Below are 20786 nucleotides of genomic sequence, written 5' to 3'. Positions count from 1 at the left end.
AGGTCCAGATGCTGATGGTGATGTTGATGATGATAATAGCAAAGATACATTTAAAAGCTATTTATTTCTTATTTATTTTTTTGTGCAAGGAAGATGGAACCAAAGGCCTGAAGCACGCAAGGCTGCTTCCTCCAAGAAAAAAACAAAAACAAGACAAGAGAGACAAATTAAAAAACTGTTCATTTTGACATGCCTGGACACTGCATTTGGAAACCTGGAGACCACAAGCAGTAGGAAATACAGACAGAGGAAGACAGTTCCTGAGTTGATCTGTTGTGTACAATTACTGGGAGTAATGGTTAACTCTTGCATTAGAGAGACAGACAGAAGAGGGGTGAGAGTTTGTTGCTAGACAGGTGCTAGGTTACGCATCCGCCGCAGTGGTGATGGTGGAAGGATGCAAGCAAACAGTTTTCAGCAGTGGCCACAGAAGCAGCAATAGAGAAGAAGTAAAGCACCAACAGTCCAGTGAACAGACAGAGGTTGAAGGAAGCCAGTAAGAGGAGGAGGTGGAGAGTTAATGAGATGAAATGATGGGTTGAAGTGATCAACTGAAGATGTACCCACCTATCCTCCTCAGCATCACTGAACTGCCCCTCATAGTAACAGTCCTCCATCGTTGAATAATCCACAAGTATGGATGTCATAATGCTACAGTATTTTTACCCTCTGGAAGTGGAAAGCCAAGGATTATAACAGAATAATTCAGTAATTACCTAACCCAATCTAAAACTAAAAAGTAAATTTTTACCTTTATATTAAACTCATGTCAGGAAAAAAAAAACAGGCCTACAGTACGGTATACCATTTATAATTCTATGCAATATTTTATAAACATCCTATGGAAATTATGTTCCCAAAATATCAATTAAACTTATGTCTCCACAAACGGTCAGCATGGGAGCTTCTATTTTTAACAGAAATTAATACATGGAGGGACAGGTTGACGAATGAAGAAGTGAAAGAACATTGTGGGGTGGATGTGGATGTGGTTGAGAAGATTAGGAGAAATACACTGAGGTCGTTTGGACATGTGGAGAGAATGGAGAATGAAAGACTGACTAAGAAGGTGTATGTAGGTGAGGTGGAGGGAGGGAGAGGAAGGAGAAGACCAAGGATGAGGTGGAGGGATGGAGTTGAGAGGTATATGAGGGAGGGGGGAAAGAGCTGTGGGGTGGCGAGTCAAATGGTGGGTGACAGAGAGACTTGGAAGCATTTTGTCTGCGGCCACCCTTTGCAGGATTAGGGCATCGGGCTATAGACAGATAGAACTAATCTGACCAAAAATTTGAAAAGCAATGATTAGGCATTAAATCTAATAACCACCATGTTACCTAACCACAATAGAGTACCGTATGTGTACTTTATTTTGTCAGGGAGGACCACAGGAAAATGGCAGCCTTAGCTATATGTAGGATGAGTCATGTCCAGTGTAAACAAACCAAATACTGTACTGCATTCTAAGGAAAGTTAAACTGCATTCCAAGGTATGTTTATAGAAATAAAGTGATTCAGAAATATAGGTTCTATAATTTGGCATACCCAGTACTGGTTTTCCCAGCAGGAGTCTGGGGTAAAGGTAGAAAAAAAATAAAATAAAAATCCATCACATGAAAAACCACTGGAGAAGTCTATATTTTATGTCAAAACATTACGGGCAATGGGCAATATGTTAAAAATTTACCCACTTCCATCCTTTTCAATATTTCACAGTAATCTCACTAAGACTGTAAATATTCATCATAGTATTTGTATCTTTTTTAATAAAAGTTAATGTGCAGTTGTGGTCACAAATAATCACCTACGCTCCGGTACCCCGTGCCTCAGGCTGGTTTCTTTATGCGCGGCAAATCACAGTGGAGCAAGAGGGGCTGAGAGGGAGGGGCCAGAGAGAGAAAAGGTGGGTGGGGGGACAAGCGATGGTACGGGGGTGGAGCAAGGGAAGGAAGGGAGGGTAGGTAAGTGGTGGTCACATTATTTGTCCATTTTCTTTCATTCAGGGCATGATTTAAAGGAGTTAATATTTGGTAGATAATGCTGCAATATATACACCTCGTATAGTAGCATCAGATAACAAGCTTTAGTTAGGCGGTGATATCAAGGGCTGGCTCATGAGAGAAATATAGTGACATGACAGATCAAACATTAATGCAGAGCCAGAAGTTTCAAGCACAATACACTATTGCCCTGTCCACCAATTTGTAATTAACTGTTTTTTGCCAGAGGAAAATATAATTCCGAGATGATACTTATTTACCTGTAATGCACAGTTATTTTAAATGGCCTTTTCATGTAGGGATGTCATAAAATAACTGACATGATGGTGACTGTATAGAGGGAGTGTACGGCATACTGAGAGGATGATCATACAGTATTTACTGTGGACACAGCCATATCAAAGGTTGCATTTGATATCTAGTTCCAAAAATTAATTACTTGTAAGGGAAGAGGACATTTTTCACACATACATTACCGTACAGAAGTCAAAGCCATCCAGATTCCATTGTTTCCAAAGTCAAAATATGCGGATAAATACATATATCTGGCTCCACACTAATATCTGATCAGCCACATCACCATATTTCTCTCACAATCCAGCCCTTGATATTACCACTCTAATGTTTGTTATCTAACATCACTATACAAAGTGTAATGCAGCATTATCTACCAAATATTAACTCCTTTATATTATGCCCTGAATGAATCTATCTATCTATCTATTGCCAGATGCCATAATCCCTCACGGGGTGGCCAATGACTGAGTTATTTGTTTTACAGGGAGGGGCACTAATCCTCCATCAACCCACTTGACCCTGAATGAATGAAAATATAAATTATGTGACCACCACATCACATTTCATTCTCCCTCCCCAACCTAACCACCCTGCCCTCCCTCACTCCATTCCCTCACCATCGCTCGTCCCCCCACCCATCTTTCCTTCTCTCTCTGGCCCCTCCTGCTCAGCCCCTCTTACTCCACTGTGACTTGCCACACATAAAGGAGTCAGCCTGAGTTATGGGGTACCGGAGCATAGGTGATTATTTATAACCATGACTGTACAATACATTTGACAAACGAATATCCCCCACATTCAATGACTGTGTGAAAGCACTATTAAAATAGTACCACCTCCAGTAAATGGCCAACAGACGGCCGGTTGAGGAATGGATATATCAGTTGATGATATTATGTACACATAATGAGTCTAATGGTCACTGACTAATGCTGATATGGATTTAAAAAAATAAATAGTCAATGGAAACCCGCCACGCTGGTGGCAGACGTGCTCTCTCGTGGGACTTAGATGTAATCTTGTTTTCAACACATATAACGAAACACTTTCTTCAGAAGGGCGCAAATGTATTCTTAAAGTTGCTGATATCCTTGAGGGTATTCTGTGAGAGATGAAGTAAGTATATTGCTCATGTTGCCACACACGACCACACACGTGAAGTTTGTTTACGTATTTTTTGGTGAAACCGGCAGCTAGCAAGCTCGACACAAAGTAGGGTTTAATCGGTATAAATAGCTATCATATTACCTATTTCTTTTTATGTTGATAAATATGTTTCCTTGAATTATAACTTTCTATTTTAAACGTGAAGTGTTTGCATGATAGATACCTCTGTTGCCAACTTTTCATTTTTTTTTTTTCTCTCAAAGTCAAACAGAAAAGTATAAAAATCAAGATCTGTTCACTTCGAAGTGGATGTAGCCTACATCTAGACTATCTATCTATCTATCTGTTTATCTGCCCCCCACCCCCATCACCAGTGTTGGAGATGGGCGCCTTCGCACCGGCCTAGCTGGGCGGCTCTGCTGCCTGATGATGCAAACGCCCAACCCCCTCCCTGTCCCTCTGAAGGGGGGATGGAGGACTGCAGGAATGGTGCAGTTTCTGCCTGCACTCTACTGGGTTCACATTTCAGATGAACCTGGGGTTCGAACCATTGCACTAATACCACTCCCTCCCATCAGAAACCTAAGGGCCCGGGGTTAGGCTATAAGTTTAGGCATTTAAGCCAAGGGTGACCGATCATTAACTCTCGAATGTCACCACGTAATCCCTCGGATGTAAACCATTATGGACAATATCCAGTTGAAGTGCCTTAACACATGAAATCACACCTGGTGTCCATTTGGTTGTGGTTATCCATTCATCCACCCATCCATCATCCAATCCTACATTGCCCCACGAGGAGCGTAGGAGCCTGGGGCTAAGCAAGTTGGTCCTGACATTTAAGATACGAGTAACCAGCCTCACTCATCCCTGAGTGGCAATGTGAGCAATAAACCCCAACAACCCCTTGGATATGAACCTACACAGGCTCAATCAAACATAATTTTTCCTAGGTTACTGGGTAAAACTTACATGTCATGCACTGTAAAGTCACCATACCACACAAAGTAGCATACCACACAAAGTGCATGGGATGTGGAATGCCACTAAGTAGCCCCTCCCCTCCCCATAAAAGGTCTTATGGTCATCCCCAATTCCCCGGAATCAAACCTGGGGCTGCACTGATTTATATTTCCCATCATAATCGATCTTTGATTCGGGCAAAATGTACACATTTCACTTTACAGACTGGAGGTCAAAGACAAGAAGTGAACCATGGAGTTTTAAGAAAAACTTGTAACAGTCATAGAGGTAAAATGAAGTTCCTTTACAGTTCCCTAATTTTACCACACATGGAGGTACCTTATTTCACCCTGTCCATCAGCTTTTGATTAACTTTTGCAACATGCAGGGAATACTTGGGTAGTATTCTATTCCTCACTCAGTGTAAAGATGGTGAAAGTTTACCCACTCACAAAAAGCTGCATGTTATGCCCACTGTATCAACATAGGCATATAAATTTTATTTCAATGTTCTTTTACTTGATAAACCTTAATTTTGAGCCACTCTCCATTGTCTATTCAGACTACCTCCATTGCATAATGTTGAACCCTGTCAATTGTGGGGACCCAGACATTTCTGCAAACAACCTCTCCACTCAAAACATAACTCCCCCATACACTCCGGTTTAGCTTTCTTTTTGACCACTCCACTCTCGTACAAGCTTATAATTAATTTCTCTTCCTTCTCTGCTCCCTCACTCAAAACAGTTATAGACATGGATTGGCCATTTCTTTGCTGCCTCCAGTAGTCTAAAACTGACAAGAAAAATTTATGTTATATATGTATTTTTTCTCCTTAACTATTTGGGCAATACACAAATGTCTGTCGTCAAGGCCCAAACTCTTACCACTCAGAGACAGCTGTCCCCAACTGCATTCATATGTCATCACATTATTGTTATCTCCAGTGCCTAAGAAGCCATGGAAAGCATCAGAAAGGAAGTTGAAAGGAGACTGAGATGGTCTGGACATGCTGAGAGGATGGACTGAGGGAGATGGGTTAGGTGTAGAAGTACTGTATAAAGATACTAGGCAAGCAACTGTTCTTTCTCAAAATAGACTGTAAATTTGTGTAAAAATATAAATCAACAAAGCCAAATCCACATTACCCTCTACAATGTGTAGCAGACCAAGACTAGGTAATCAAAGTCAGTAAATTTAGGGCTGGGAGACCAGAAGCCTCTTCCCTTGATACCATAACGTACCCCTAAATATTTCAGATTTGCTGACAAAATTTAAAGGCAAAGAATACATTTTTAAATGCAGAATATGGAAAGGAATATATAAAAACATATTAAGTTGTGAATATTTATTAAAATAATACTTTTCATATTTCTGTCACAGATAAAATGCAGGTCAGGATGATCTTACTGCAACCATAACATCCTATGAGCCATATTCTCATGTCCTTAGGAAGCCTGCTAGCACCTCTTCTTTACCGGTGGTAGGTGGGGGTGCTCACCATCCAATCACTCGATGTAATGCTGCTCTCAGGTGTCTGCCCTTTCCTTCCTTCCTCTTCTTTCTTTACTTCATTCTTTCCTTGTCCTTCTGCCTACAAGTGACTTTACACTCCCTCTTTTTCTTTCTTTCTTTCCAGTTCCTTCTGCCTAAGGGTGACCCTACATTGAGTGACAAGCTAAATGGTTTGCTGTACACCAGAAAACCATTTACTATGCTGGGTGGTAACCATATAACCAAATTATGGTGCCTGGTCGTTTAGTGGGTAATTGTGGCGCTCCAATTGGATTGAGCCGATGAAGGTTTATATCCTAGGGGTGGTTGGGGTTACTGCTCATGTAATGCCACTCAGGGATGAGTGAGGCTGGTCACTCCCATCTTAAATGTCAGGACCAACTTGCCTAGCCCCAGGCTCCTACGCTACTCTTGGGGCGACGTAGAATTGGATGATGGATGGATGGACGGATGGACCTTGCAATTCTCTAGTATGCTGTTTATGTCCTATATTAATATTGACACAATGCAAAAATAACATAGTGGTAAATATTATTATGCCATATGCAGAAATACAAGAAAGCCTCCACAGGTAATAAGAATACGAGTCCACAAGTTATCTGCGCTGCCTGTCATTCCCACCTGTGAACATTAAGAACGATACAGTATTAAATAACTGTCAAAGGTACAGTATCAAATAACTGTTATCATTATCATCATTATTCTACTACAAAGGATGAAGACAGAACTATAAATTAGAGAACTGGAAGAATCGGAGAAGCTAGCTAGGAACTGATTGTATTGCTCACATTATGCACAGAAGTAGACTGAAGTGGTTTGGACGTGGAAAGAATGGAGAGTGAAAAATGGGTAGTAAGATTTAAAAGTGAGAGTATGAAGAGTAGGGCACATAGGCAGATGCACAAAATTTGCAATGGTAAACAATCAAACCCACATTACCTCCTTCTTGGTGCTCGGGCCAAGAATAGGCTATACTGTACAGTACAGTACTTCAATACAAGTACATTAAAGGGTATACGATCAGCCTAGTTCCCTTGATGGCACTAAATAATCAAAAAGCCTCCAGTCACCTCTTGGCAAATGAACCCTTGAAAAGTGTCACTCCAATAGCAGCATTCGTGGTAAGGCACATACTACATACTGCCAGAATTTCTAATTTCTGATTTTATTTTGCAGGCAAATCAGAATGCTCTCATACGAGTGTTTTTCAAAAATAATATGATGTACAAATTTTTCTTATACATTTAAGATGAGTCCTGTGCCTAATAATGGGGTTTCAAAATACTCTGTGATGTTGTTTTTAATGTTTTGTGGTGCTGGCTAGATACGCCAAGAGATGAAGATTTATCGGCTTTACACATATGTACGAATATTTCACGATTTATCTATCTATCTATCTATCTATAGCCCGACGCCCTAATCCCGCAAAGGGTGGCCGCAGACAAAACACCTCCTAGTCGCTCTGTCACCCACCATTTGACTACCCTCCCCCCAACTCATCCCCTCTCCCTCATATACCTCTCAACTCCATCCCTCCACCTCATCCTTGGTCTATGCCTCCCTCTCCCTCTCTCCACCTCACCTACATACACCCTCTTAGTCAGTCTTTCATCCTCCATTCTCTCCACATGTCCAAACCATCTCAGTGTATTTCTCCTACTCTTCTCAACCACATCCACATCCACCCCACAACGTTCCTTCACTTCTTCATTCGTCAACCTGTCCCTCCATGTCACTCCACATGCTCCTCTCAAGTAACTCATTTCCACTGCTCTCACTCTTGACTTGTTCCCCTCTTGCAAGGTCCACGCCTCACTTCCATATGTCAAGGTAGGGATCACAATATTATCGTGCAGTGACTTCTTAACTTCCAAACTCACCTCCCTACTTCTCATCACTGCTTTCAGTGAACCAACAACCTTCCTTCCCTGCTGTACCCTTTCACGCACTTCATCCCCAAAGTTCCTTCCTTACTCATCACACTATCCAAGTACTTGAATGCATTCACATTCTCCTATCCTCACCATCCAACCTCATTGTACATTCTGTGACTTCAATCCTCTCAAACACCATAACTTTACTTTTGATTACATTAACTTTCAGCTTCCTCCTCCTACACACTGTTCCAAAGTCATTAACCAAACCTTGCAACTCCCATTCATCTTCACTCAACAATACTGTATCATCAGCAAACAGCAACACCGGAATCTTCCAAATCTCACCCTCATTCATTAGAGCCACCCCCACATCCACTGTCCTACCTTGCACCTCCTTTACAACCCCATCCATATATATATTAAACAGACAGATATATATACATGAATATTGTGGATAGATTACACAAGCACAGATGAAAAGACAATTCGATGACCGGGCTGGATTGAAATACACATGCGCAAATTCAAACACAAAATGACACAAATGATACCATACCTAACTATCCTGTATCTATTGTCTTCCCTTGAATTTTTTTTTTCTCTCTTCTGCCCTCTTCTGTGCTTTAGTATCCTTCTTGAGCCTCTTATCAACCAGCTTGTATGGTCCCTTGGTGCCTTTGGGTTTCTGGCCACCAAATTTTTTCTTCATCACAATATATTTTGTGTCCTTTTTCTTGAGAGGGGCCATGGCTTTCTTGTATAATCTGTGAATATTCAAAGAGAGGTTAATAGGCAAATGCATTCAAGAAGAAGAAGGAGGAGGAGGAGGAGGAGGAGCTATTGCTGTTGTGGCCCCAGTCCCACCTGGTCATGAATCCAATGGACTGCTGGACAAAGCTGCCCTTAAACAGAACATCATCATCCTTTCAGGGGATAAGGAGGGAGTTGGGGACATTTGTAAAAACCAGCAGAATAAAGGGAAGAAAAATAATTAAAACCCACATTCAGAAGGTGACTACTGTTTGGATACAACAGATTCAGCCACATTAGACCAAAACTGTTATACCCTCAAACCAAATTCCTAATTTCCCAATGATTTTACTTCTACCAATTTGGCACTGCTGGATGAATTCTGAGACTAGAGTATACTAAGCAATGGAGAGACAGAAAAATAAGCACAACAGCAATGTAAATCAGAATAAATGCACCAACTTTTTAGCCATCTGAACCATGTCTCTCTGATAACTTGGCATTACTGCCGTTTCTGTTCCTGTTACTGCTTCATTGATGAACTCAAAGACTGAAGGCCACATTCTAAATGGGATGGGAGACTCTGCAGTATCTCTTCCACAATGACTTATTTTGCACATTACATTGTGGAAAGTAGAGTGACACAGGGAAGGAAAGTAACTGGTGCTATGAAGGCCTTAATAGGAAACAGAGGCCTGACTGTTGCAGCTGCGCAAGGCTTACAGGAAGGACCGTTAGTGCCAACTTTAACATATGGATGTGAAACTGTGGTGTGGCATGAAAATGAAAAGTCAAGAGTGATAGCAATGGAGATGGGACTATTGAGGAATGTATGTGGAGTACAGAAAATGGATAAGATGCAAAATAATGTGATCCATGAAAGATGCGGAGTGAGGAAGTCCGTAGACACCAGAATCGAAGACAGTGTACTGAGAGGGTATGGTCATGTGAAGAGAATGGATAACAACAGAGTGGTGAAAAAGGTATATCTGAGCAAATTTGAAGGAGGAAGGAGGCAAGGTAGGCCAAGGAGAAGGTGGAAGGATATGGTGGATGAGTGTGTGAGGACGAGTGGTATGGAAGTCAGTGAGGCTAGGGAACTGACAAGAAATCGAGCTGGCTGGATGAATGTTGTCAGAAGTGCATGATCAGGGATTTGGCACCCCTTTTTAACGTGACAGTGTTCAGACTGACCCTATCAGACACATTTATGTGCAGCTACAGATTATGGTGAAAATTTTTGGTGTATCAGATAGAGCCAGGATTCCAGGGGCTTGAATGATGAGTGAATGGAAGCATGGCCCAATGGACTGGGCAAACTTGGGATGTCTGGACACTGCTACTCCTCACCCTGCCCTAGGGTGGGAAAGGTGGTCCAGATGATGATGATGATGATGACAACACTGTTTTATCCTCTTGAATGTTAATGAAAAACTCAACATCAATTCTACAAATATACAAACCACATAAGACAATATTAAAGTGTAATGTGCACACTAACATGCTAAGAGAAAAATACCATATAACAAAGTCTCCTGTGTGCCTTATAATACAGTCCTTTATCAAATACTGAATGGATAGACAAACAAGACCATTATCAATACTCACTTTTTAACTTCCTGAGCCTTCTCCCTCTCTGACAACTCAGCATTATTGGTGATGTTCTCCGATTTTTTGCGTGCTTTCTCCAGGCGCTTCTTAACCCTCCGCTGCTTTCGTGCTTTGGCCTCCACCACCTTCTTGATGGTACGGGCATTGACGTCCTTTGAGCGGTCACGGTACATTCTTAGGTCCTCCTGCAAGTGTTAGCTTTGTGTGTAGGGCAGAAGGGAGTAGGGATGATCATCATCATCATCATCATCATCATCATGACCTTTTTTTCCCAACTAAGGATGCAACAGACTATGTTCACTTAATGAGAAATTCCCCTGAACTGGAAAGGTTTAGACAGAGCCTTTATCAACCCTTTCTTTACAAGAGGCCCCCCCTAACTATAACAAACTATCTCTTTGGTAGTCAGAATAAAACAAAATTGAAGACATCCTTTTGGTGATGGATTTAAATGGGAGTTGGTAGGATCCAGAAATCAGAAAAAGTGAGCATGTACATAGAACAATCAAAATGAGAAACTGAGTACTAATGCACTGCTTCATCCTGTACTGCCCCATCTGGAGTGTTGGGGTCCAGGGCTGAGCTACTCAGTCCAGGCAATTAAGAAAAGAGATGAGTTGCTTGTCACTGAGTGGCATTATGTGAGCAATAAACCCCAATTACCCATTGGATTTATACCCTCAAGAGTTAGAATATACAGTAATCATTTAAGTACTACAAGAACTTCAGTGTCAAATATATAATACAAAACACAAATAATTCACTATATCCCCATTGTAACATAGCCTATCACACCACAGCACACCTCCCACTCCATGCACTTTCAATCTGACAGTATTGTATGGACAGACCTTCAACATAACTAGAAAATCTCTGGAAGTGCCTGGATGAAGGGGCTGATATCTTACAGTTCATCAGCATTATGTTCTGATGTGCCTCAGGCAACCACAAGAACTAAGCTGGAAAGCTACATAAAAGCCAGCAACCAACTTACCGGCTCCACTTCTATTCTTATTCTGTTGTGCTTCTTCTCATCCTTAGCAAACCAGCTTGGCAGATCATCACCATCACCATTCATGTACCTGAAAAAACAGACTTATAAAATAACATGCTCCATCCATTTATCTATCATCTGGTGTTGGGTGTGATGCCTTCATGTGGTGGCACTGGTATGACTGGACAGCAGTTACGCAAATGTCCAGCTTCTTCTCTATCCCCTGAAGAGGACGGTGGACTAAAGCAGAAGGGGAACTTCGGCCTACAGTCCACTGGATTCACACTGTGATGAGCCTGCACGTTCGCTTCATTTCGTTTTTAAAGGCTCCAACGTGCTTGCATGCGTCGGCCTTGGTCACCTAATGGCGGCTCTCCATGCTGCACAATCCATTGCAGCCTCCCTGTTCAGTCCCTTAACCCTGAGGTCACACTTAATGACCTTGTCCCATGTCTTTCTCGGTATACCCCTCATAACCCCACACCCAATATTAACACTTCTCACTTTCCTCACCCAATTATCATCCCCCATCCTCTCCACATGTCCAAACCATCTCAATCTACCTCTCCTCATCACAACACCAATACACTCCAGTCCCATCCTACCTTTCAACTCTTCCATCGTAAACCCAGCCCCCCCAGACCTTGCATGCAGGGACGCACTACACATCCACCTAATCACTGTCATTTCTATACGTATGAGCCGGCGAATATCTTCCTCCTTTATTGCCCAGGTCTCACTACCATATAGCATTACACTCCTAACACATGCTGCATACAAAGACCCCTTAGCACGTAGGGAAAGTCCTCTCAATGTCAGGAGAGGCAAGAGCTCCCTGAACTTCTTCCAACCACTTCTCACCCTAGCCACAGAGATAGCTCCAGCCCCACCTCCAGCACAGAACATGTCTCCCAAATAACAAAACTCTTCCACAGACTCAAGAGATTCACCAGCAAGTTCAATCCTTTCACGCCTGACAATCTCCACCTGCTCTCCTCAACAAGCTGTACACATAAAGTCAGCATTATCTCGCAGTCTACCTCTGATACCACTACATCCCTTGTGCACCCATTTATCACAAACACTGCACAAGATGGAATTACTTCCTGTGCCCTTGTGGTAAACTGCACGTGGCCACTTTCCCTCGTCTTTGACAGTACCGCCACCAACCCTAGATATCATCTCTTTTGTTTTATCTGCATTTACCCTTAAGCCCTTGTGCCCCATACCATCTCTCCACTTCCTAAACCTTTCCTCCGCCTCCTCCAACAACAATATCTACCATCCAGTTCTTTGTTGCCCCATCAAGAATGCTGGTTCCTGGAGCTGAGGCTACTCAATCCAGACAAGCACTCATTCCTGAGTGCGACATTATATGAGTAAAAAACCACAACCATCCCTTATACTTTATGCCTTTTATTGCCCACATAAGAAGACTGTTAACCTACAAAATTACCAGGTGTTTACAATGATTTTTTTACATAGGAGGGGGCGCTCACCATCCACTCACTCAATGTAGTGCTGCTGTCGGGTGTCTGCCCTTTCCTCTCCTCCATCCTTCTTTCCTTCCATTCTCTTCTGTCTTCCTTTCCCTCATTCTTTCCTTGTCCTTCTGCCTACAGGTAACTTTACACTCCTTCTTATCCTTCATTCTTTCCTCTTCCTTCTGCCTGTGGGTGACTCTACACTGAGTGACAAGCCAAATGAACAGGAAACCATTTACTACACTGGGTGATAACCATATAACCAAATTTTGGCGTCTAGTGGTTTAGTGGGTAATTATTGCGCTCCAATCGGATTGAGCCAGTGAGGGTTTATACCCAAGGGATGGTTAGGGTTGATTGCTCATGTAATGCCACTCAGGGATGAGTGAGGCTGGTCACTCTCATCTTAAATGTTGGGACCAACTGCTTAGCCCTGGCCTCCTACGCTCCTCATGGGGCAATGTCGGAATGGATGATGGATGGATGGATGGATCACAAACACCATCATCATCATCATCATCGTCAATCAGCCTAACTCATACCTCACCTGTTCCATGCACTGTCCATAATGTCTCGCTTGGCCTTCTTGGAATATATCATTTTGGTGGCCAGTGCAAGGCCAACTAGGTCCAGCTGATCCTCGCTACCTTTCTTTCTCTTCCGGGGGTTGGCCAGGGTGCCTGAAATGTTGGATGCAATCATACACACTGCCAGTATTATCATATTATTCATTCTTACACTCTATGATGGGACAAGTATAGTCAGGTGGCCCTGTTGCCCAGTTAAATAAGCTTCCCTCAACTCCCTCCCTATCTCCCAAAAGATGATGAAGGACTGAAGAAGGGCAAATTTAACCTGCACTCCATCAGGCTCACATCCAGATGAGCCTGGGGCTGCAACAACAACAAAATAAATTCAAAGCACCAGTCTACACCTCTACCTCCACCTCTCCCTCCCCAATGCTTCTTCAGACATCTGTGGACTGGCACTGATCTCAATCTGAGTCTGTGCCTTTCCCTGAAACTGGCTCAGTCAACTTCAGCAGTGTCTACCCTCCATCATATTCTGCTTTCCATAACCCCTCTTGTGCTTTATACCAGTAGTTCCTCCCCCCACCCCATGTACGGCACGGGTGATCATTATTTTCATGAAGATGTCAAAATATATTCACTTCTCACAGGTGACTGAACCTTCCCTGCAATATACAAGTAACAAGGGTCCAATATGCCAACCCTGTATCCAGCATAGCATGTTCCCTTACCTCCACCTCCTCCCAACGATTCTTTAGGCATCTGCGGACCAGCCTTGATCTCTTCCTCTGAGTCTGTTTCCGAGTCTTTGTCTGAGTCTGCAGCTTGGTCGCTCGGGTACGCAGACTCACTGCCCTGAAAGTCACCAGGAAATGGAATTCATCATCATCACCCATAAATACCATTATCATTTGTCATTGTCATCATTGTTTTTTTCCCTCCCTCCTAAGGATGAGGTGAGGTATGATCCTGAACAAGGGAAACAGAGTGAAAACAAGAACTACCAACTGCATACCACGTGAGATGGCCAATTTAATCATTCACACATCCAATGTCTGAAATCTTGGCTCAACCTTGAAAAAATAATAAAAATAAAAAATTTTACACATTTTTGGTACTGTTCTTGATGCACTTCATACAGCTACACCTATAAGGTAGTCATTCTAACAACTTGCTAATTTTTTAAAAAGCTGTCCTCAATGAATAAATCCTTGTCTAATGTAGAATGAACTGTAAGATTATTAATGTACTGTACTGCACTACTGTTGAGAATATAAATGAGTCACACAGCACCTTATATCCTAGGTACTGTACATCCATGAACAAAAGTTTGGTTACTGTCCCACTGTTTTTACTTTACACTTTGGGGGAGGCAGAGGCTCAATCAGTTAAGAGGTGGTCTGCAGTCCTAACGAACCCCAGTTCAAATCCCTGCTGGGGCAGGGAAAAGTTTATGGATTTGAATTTTATAAACTGTAGACTTTACTGATCTACCAGACGACCAGCTGACATGTCATAAAAACATCATCATCATCATCCAGACCTCCTTTCCCACCCTAGGGCAGGGTGAGAAGTAGCAATGTTCAGACAGCCCAAATTTGCCCAGTCCAATGGGCCACGCTTCCATTCACTCATCATTCAAGCCCCCGGAATAATAGCTCTATTGGATATGCCAGAAACATTCACCACATCCTGTAGATTCGCATAAACGTATCCAACTGAGTCAATTCTGACGCTGCCACGTTAAAAAGGGGTGCCAAATCCCTGATCATGCACTTCTCACAACATTCATCCAGCAAGCTCGATCTCTTGTCAGTTCCCTGGCCTCACCGACTTCCAAACCTCTTTTCCTCACACACTCATCCACCATATCTCTCCGCCTTCTCCTTGGCCAACCTGGCCTCCTCCCTCCTCCAAATTCACTCAGGTATACCTTTTTCATCACTCTATTGTTATCCATTCTCTCCACATGACCATCTCAGTACACTCTCTTCGATTCTGGCGTCCACCGACTTCCTCACTCATCTTTCACGAATCACATTATTTCGTATCCTATCCACCCTCTGTACTCCACATACATTCCTCAGCAGTCCCATCTCCACTGTCTTACTCTTGACTTTTCATTTTCATGCCACACCATAGTCTCACATCTATATGTTACAGTTGGCACTAACACTCCTTCAAGTGAACCTCATGCAGCTGCAACACTCATGCCTCTGTTTCTTATCACGGCCTTCATTACACCAGCTACCATTCTTTCATGCGTCACTCTACTTTCAACTTGTTTTGCACATTTTCCTCTCTTTTCTATCAATGTACCCAAGTACTTGAACTCTCTTACCAATTCCAGTCTCTCTCCATTCACCGTAACACCTTCTCTCTCAATAACCATCACTTTACTCTTTTCTACATCTACCCTCAAGGCACGATGCTCAAAGACATAAGCAAAACTCTGCTCTAGCCTACCAAGCTCGTCTCCAGTATTTGGAAGTAGCACTGCATCATCAGCATACAACAAATTTGAGATATTCCATCCATCACCATTCACTACCAACACCATCCCTCTCTCCATTACTTGTGTTTTTACTTCTCTCATCACCCCATCCATATATATATATTGAACAACCATGGGGACATCACACGACCTTGTCACATACCCACACTGATCGTGAACCATTCACATACATGCCTATTTACAGTACTCTTACATATGCCTCACTAACATCATACAGATTCTTGACAGCACCTAGCAGTTTACCATCTACACTGCACATGTGCAAAACCTTTCACAATCCTTCTCTGTCTACTTTGTCATATGTTTTTTCCAGATCCATAAATGTCATAAACACCTTATAGTCCTTCTCACAAGCTTTCTCCACTATCAGTCTCACAGCAAATATTTGATCCACACATCCTTTGCCACTCCTAAAGCCATCTGTTCATCACTCACTAGGACTTCTCATATCTCATCTTACTTTCTCCATAACAATTTTTCCATATACCTTTCCTACAACACTTAATAAACTTAAGCCACAATAATTCTTGCACTCACTTCACTCACCTTTATTTTTGTACAGGGGCACAATCACACCCTTTTTCCATTCTGATGGCATGTTTCACTCATCCATGCCTTCTTGCATATCTCCAACAAGCACTTCATTCCGCTCTTTCTATCCATCCATCCATCATCCAATCCTTTCTTGCCCCATGAGGAGCAGAGGAGCTTGGGGTTAAGCAAGTTGGTCCTGACATTAAGATAACAGTGACCAGCCTCACTCATCCCAGAGTGGCATTACGCGAGCAATAAACCCAACCACAATCCGATTGGAGAGCCTTAATTACCCACTAAACCAACGCTCTTTCCACTACACTTAATCATCTCTGCATACACCCCATCAACCCCAGCTCTTTCCCATTTTTCAGCCATTTCATGGCATTCTTCACCTGTGCAAGTGGCACGTTTCCTGGCACTGCATTCCTTCTCTGCAAATCCCCCAAACCAATCATGTTTACAGCCACTCTGCTCTCTCTACTCCCATTCATCAGGCTTTCAAAATATTCTTTCTATCTGGTCCTTACTTCACTCCATGGGTTAATAATCTACCCCTTATATCTTTCACACTTTCACATTTCTTTCTGCTGTTACTTCTACATTTCTGCATCTCTTTCCAGAATAACTTCCTATTTTCAGAATAGTTTGCATTCATTTTTCTTCCTAGATCATCATTTACCTCCTTCTTTTTCCTCTTCAGAAGTCTTTTTATGTGCTTCTTGTTCTCAATATAGAATATTCAGTTTTTATTTCAAATGAACCCCTATTCTGTAACCACCATAGCCACTTCTTCCTCCTTGCCTCCACTGCTCTCTTAACCTCTTCATCCCACCATGCTGCACCTTCCTTTGTTGTTCCTCCTGCCACACCACACACCACTTTAGCATTCCTAACTAAGCAATCCCTATAGGCATTCCACAGGCTGTCCAGATCCATTTCATTCCAATTCACTGTTTCCAGCTCCTCCGCTACTTTGGTCCTGTATTCATCTGCCATTTCTTTGATCCTCAGCTTCTTGATTTTCAGTCTTTCTCCTCTTTTTCCTGGTCCACCTCACTCTCTCAGCTTGATCTTGCATACCACAATCATACAATCTGACAGACCTCCACATCGTCCTCTCACAGCCCTCGTATCAGCAACCATTCCCATCATCGACCTTTCTATGAGCATTTAATCAATCAGGCTCCTTTCAACATGGTCCTCATACCCTCGATAATCACATACATTTATGTGCACCTTTGTGTTTGAAATAAGAGTTGCAAATGCACAACCTCCTTTCCTGAAACATATCATTCAGTCACTTCCCACTGTCATTTTCTCCTGGTACTCCATTACAACCTATTATGTCATCCTCAGAACCAATGCCTACTCTTCCATTCATATCACCCATTATAATCACTTTATAGCTCCTTGGCATTTCTCCCACTGTTTCATCCAGCTCATCCCAAAACCTGTTTTTCTTTCTCTCACTGCTGTCATCACACGGTGCATCCGCAACAATCACTCTCATTTTCACCTTCTCAAACTTGAACCTGACATACTGTATATACATCTCGAGCTGACACATTTGTGATCTCTCATTCCACTGCCACACAAACATGAAAATACTAACCTCTAACTTCTTCTTTCTCTCCTCCTTCTTCATCCGCAAGTTGAACTTCTTCAACTCTTTCTTGGTCATCTTCTCTGGCTCCTTGGTCAGCATCTTGCCTCCTTTGGACTTGTACTGTGCAATGGCCGCCTCCAGTTCATAGTCCTCGTCTACCTCTGTTTCCAGGTTGTTGAACACTTCCTGAAGGGCCACAATTAATCATCAACAGTATGTAAAATGCTGCAATGTTTTAATTCATATATGCTTTAACTCATTTAATTTACAATGAAGAGATATTAGGACTACCTGTAATAGTACTCAATAAAGGTAATGCCTTTATAACTTGGGGATGTGTTTCAATTTCAAAAAAATATATAATCCTCAAGTTGCCCTTGGATGTGAAAGGAGGTCCTGATGATGATGATGATGATGATGATGATGATGTAATCCTGTGTTAGTAACAAATACAGAACAGAGGATAGGATGCTACTTCTAAGTTGCATAAAACTGTCCATGAGTGGCTTCAACAGAACAAGGAACCTGACTAATTCCCCACCCCCAACTTAGATGGAAAAATCTTGCAGGCTTCTAAATTTTGGTTTCTTCTTTCTTGCATTATATATATACACTCAACCCCCTGCTATCACGCGTTCAGCTATCACCAATATCTGCTATGACGCACATATTAAATGCACAACCATACATGCTATCACGCATCCCAAGACCGCTAGCATGCGTCGAGTTTGAAGACAGGCCAAGCGAAACTTATTCACACGGCACTTCATATGAGGTTTGCAGAGGATACGATGGTTAATCGGAACGGTAACTTGGTAAAATTCCCGATTATAGCACGGGCACTTGGAATGCATCTGAACGGTTTCCTGCCAAGGACACGATGGGCAAAACAGTGACCAAAACCCATTCGGCTCGAAAGAATATATCGTACTACAGCATTGAAATTTAGCCTAACACTGAATACTTATTAATATTGTATTTTAGAATAAATATCAATCGTTTTGAAACCCTTCCAAAGTGTTAATATTTCTTAAGCCGAAAAAACTGTGATGTCAATAAAGTAATCACGTGTTTACAACTGAGACGGGGCTCTGACGACAGTGTGAGGAACGTGTGTGATAGCGTCCAAGTTTTGTTCCACTTAAATGTTCCTCAGCCATTCCTGATATAAGGTACCATGTGATACCCCCTTTAGCTGTGGACACTAAAGAAATGGAGACAGCCAAAGAGATCTGGCGGCAACTAAGCCACTCCCAAGCCTCGGAACCCATCAAACCACCCAAGCCGTAATCCTTATAAAAGTTTGATGGCCTTTTATGTTGTTTATTTATTCATTATACTGTTATTATTAATATAATAATGCTTTACATCATGTTAGAGGAGAGATTGGCAGGAAATCGTAGGCATAAAGTGATTAAAAGTTAGAAAAATGGGCCACCGAAAAACCAATTAGAAATTTTCCCATTCATTGTTCAGTTCAGCTATCGCGTATTCAGCTATCACGCGCGTTTCCTGTGACCAATTAGGCGCGATAGCAGGGGGTTGAGTTTACATATATATATATATATTCATCCATCATCCAATCCTACATTGCCCCATGAGAAGCGCAGGATCCCGGGGCTAGGCAGTTGGTCCCGACATTTAAGATGAGAGTGACCAGCCTCATTCATCCCTGAGTGGCAGTACATGAGCAATAAACCCCAACCACCCCTTGGATATAAACCTTCGCCGGCTCAATCCGACCGGAGCTCTGTAATTACCCACTAAACCACCAGGCGCCAAAATTTGGTTATATGGTTACCACCCAGCATAGTAAATGGTTTCCTGTTGTACAGGAAACCATTTGGCTTGACACTCAGTGTAGAGTCACCTACAGGCAGAAGGAAGAGGAGAGAATGAAGGAAATATATATATATATATATATATATATATATATATATATATATATATATATATATATATACATCTACCTATCTATTGCCAGACTCCTCAATCCCATTCGGGGTGGCCACAAACAAATTGCCTCCATGTCACCCTGTCTCCCGTCATTTCACTACCCTGCTCCCAACTCACACCCCCCTCTCTCATATACCTCTCCACCCCATCCCTCCATCTCATCCTCAGCCTCCCCCTCCCTCTTCCCCCCTCCACCTCACTCACATACACTCTCTTCGTCAGTCTTTCACCCCCCATCCTCTCCACATGGTCAAACCACCTCAGTGTGTTCCTCATAACGCTTCCTATCACATCCACATCCACACCACAAAGCTTCTTTATATCCTCATTTCTCAGCCTCTCTCTCCATGTGACTCCACAGGCTCCTCTTAAATAACTCATTTCCACTGCTCTCACTCTTGACTTGTGTCCTTCCAACAACGTCCAAGCTTCACTTCCATACGTTAGAGTTGGTATCACAATACTGTCATGTAGTAACTTTTTCACTTCCATGCTCACTTCCCTATTTCTTATCACTGCTTTCAAAGAACCAGCAACCTTTCTTCCCTGCTGTACTCTTTCAAGCACTTCACCCTCCAAACCTCCATCCTTACTCATCACACTACCCAAATACTTAAACGTACTCAAATTTTCCAATTCCTCACCATCCAACCTCGCTGTACATTCAGTGACTTCACCTCTCTCAAAGACCATCACTTTACTCTTCCCTACATTCACCTTTAGATTCTGTTTCTTACACACTCTCCCAAACTCATCCACCAAGCCTTGCAGCTCCCCTTCGTCTTCACTCAACAACACAGTATCATCTGCAAACAACAGTACAGGGAGTTTCCAAACACTATCCTCTCTCACCAGGGCCACTCCAACATCCACTACCCTACCTTGTACCTCTTTTATTACCCCATCCATGTACAGATTGAACAACCATGGAGACATGACACATCCCTGCTTCAACCCAACCTCCAAAGAGAAAAATTCACTTAGTTCACCATCCACACGCACTGCAGCCTTAGCACCATCATACATACTCTTCACAGCATTCTACAA

At 42.4% G+C, this 20786-nt stretch overlaps 2 protein-coding genes across 2 annotated transcripts in view; both read right to left on the bottom strand.

Moving 5' to 3' along the window:
- The window catches only part of RIOK1 (RIO kinase 1), a 33424-nt gene extending 29992 nt beyond the window's left edge, over positions 1-3432 (bottom strand). The window contains exons 1-2 of the mRNA XM_080267200.1: positions 3269-3432; positions 568-669 (exon numbers count right to left, since the gene is read on the bottom strand). Of these exons, the coding sequence (XP_080123326.1) occupies positions 568-647 (80 nt within the window). The 5' untranslated portion in view covers positions 648-669; positions 3269-3432. The remainder of the gene's footprint in view (positions 1-567; positions 670-3268) is intronic.
- A 2278-nt stretch (positions 3433-5710) lies between these two features.
- The window catches only part of LOC145392913 (pre-rRNA 2'-O-ribose RNA methyltransferase FTSJ3), a 30213-nt gene continuing 15137 nt past the window's right edge, over positions 5711-20786 (bottom strand). The window contains exons 11-17 of the mRNA XM_080267199.1: positions 17790-17969; positions 13857-13980; positions 13143-13275; positions 11112-11199; positions 10115-10302; positions 8313-8520; positions 5711-6500 (exon numbers count right to left, since the gene is read on the bottom strand). Of these exons, the coding sequence (XP_080123325.1) occupies positions 8328-8520; positions 10115-10302; positions 11112-11199; positions 13143-13275; positions 13857-13980; positions 17790-17969 (906 nt within the window). The 3' untranslated portion in view covers positions 5711-6500; positions 8313-8327. The remainder of the gene's footprint in view (positions 6501-8312; positions 8521-10114; positions 10303-11111; positions 11200-13142; positions 13276-13856; positions 13981-17789; positions 17970-20786) is intronic.

Source organism: Coenobita brevimanus, chromosome 23, assembly GCF_032717465.1.
Source record: "Coenobita brevimanus isolate Jiangsu-jjx chromosome 23, ASM3271746v2, whole genome shotgun sequence".
Lineage (NCBI taxonomy): Eukaryota > Metazoa > Arthropoda > Malacostraca > Decapoda > Coenobitidae > Coenobita > Coenobita brevimanus.
The sequence above is the reverse complement of the archived record's forward strand: the minus strand, read 5'-3'. Positions and strand labels throughout refer to the sequence as shown.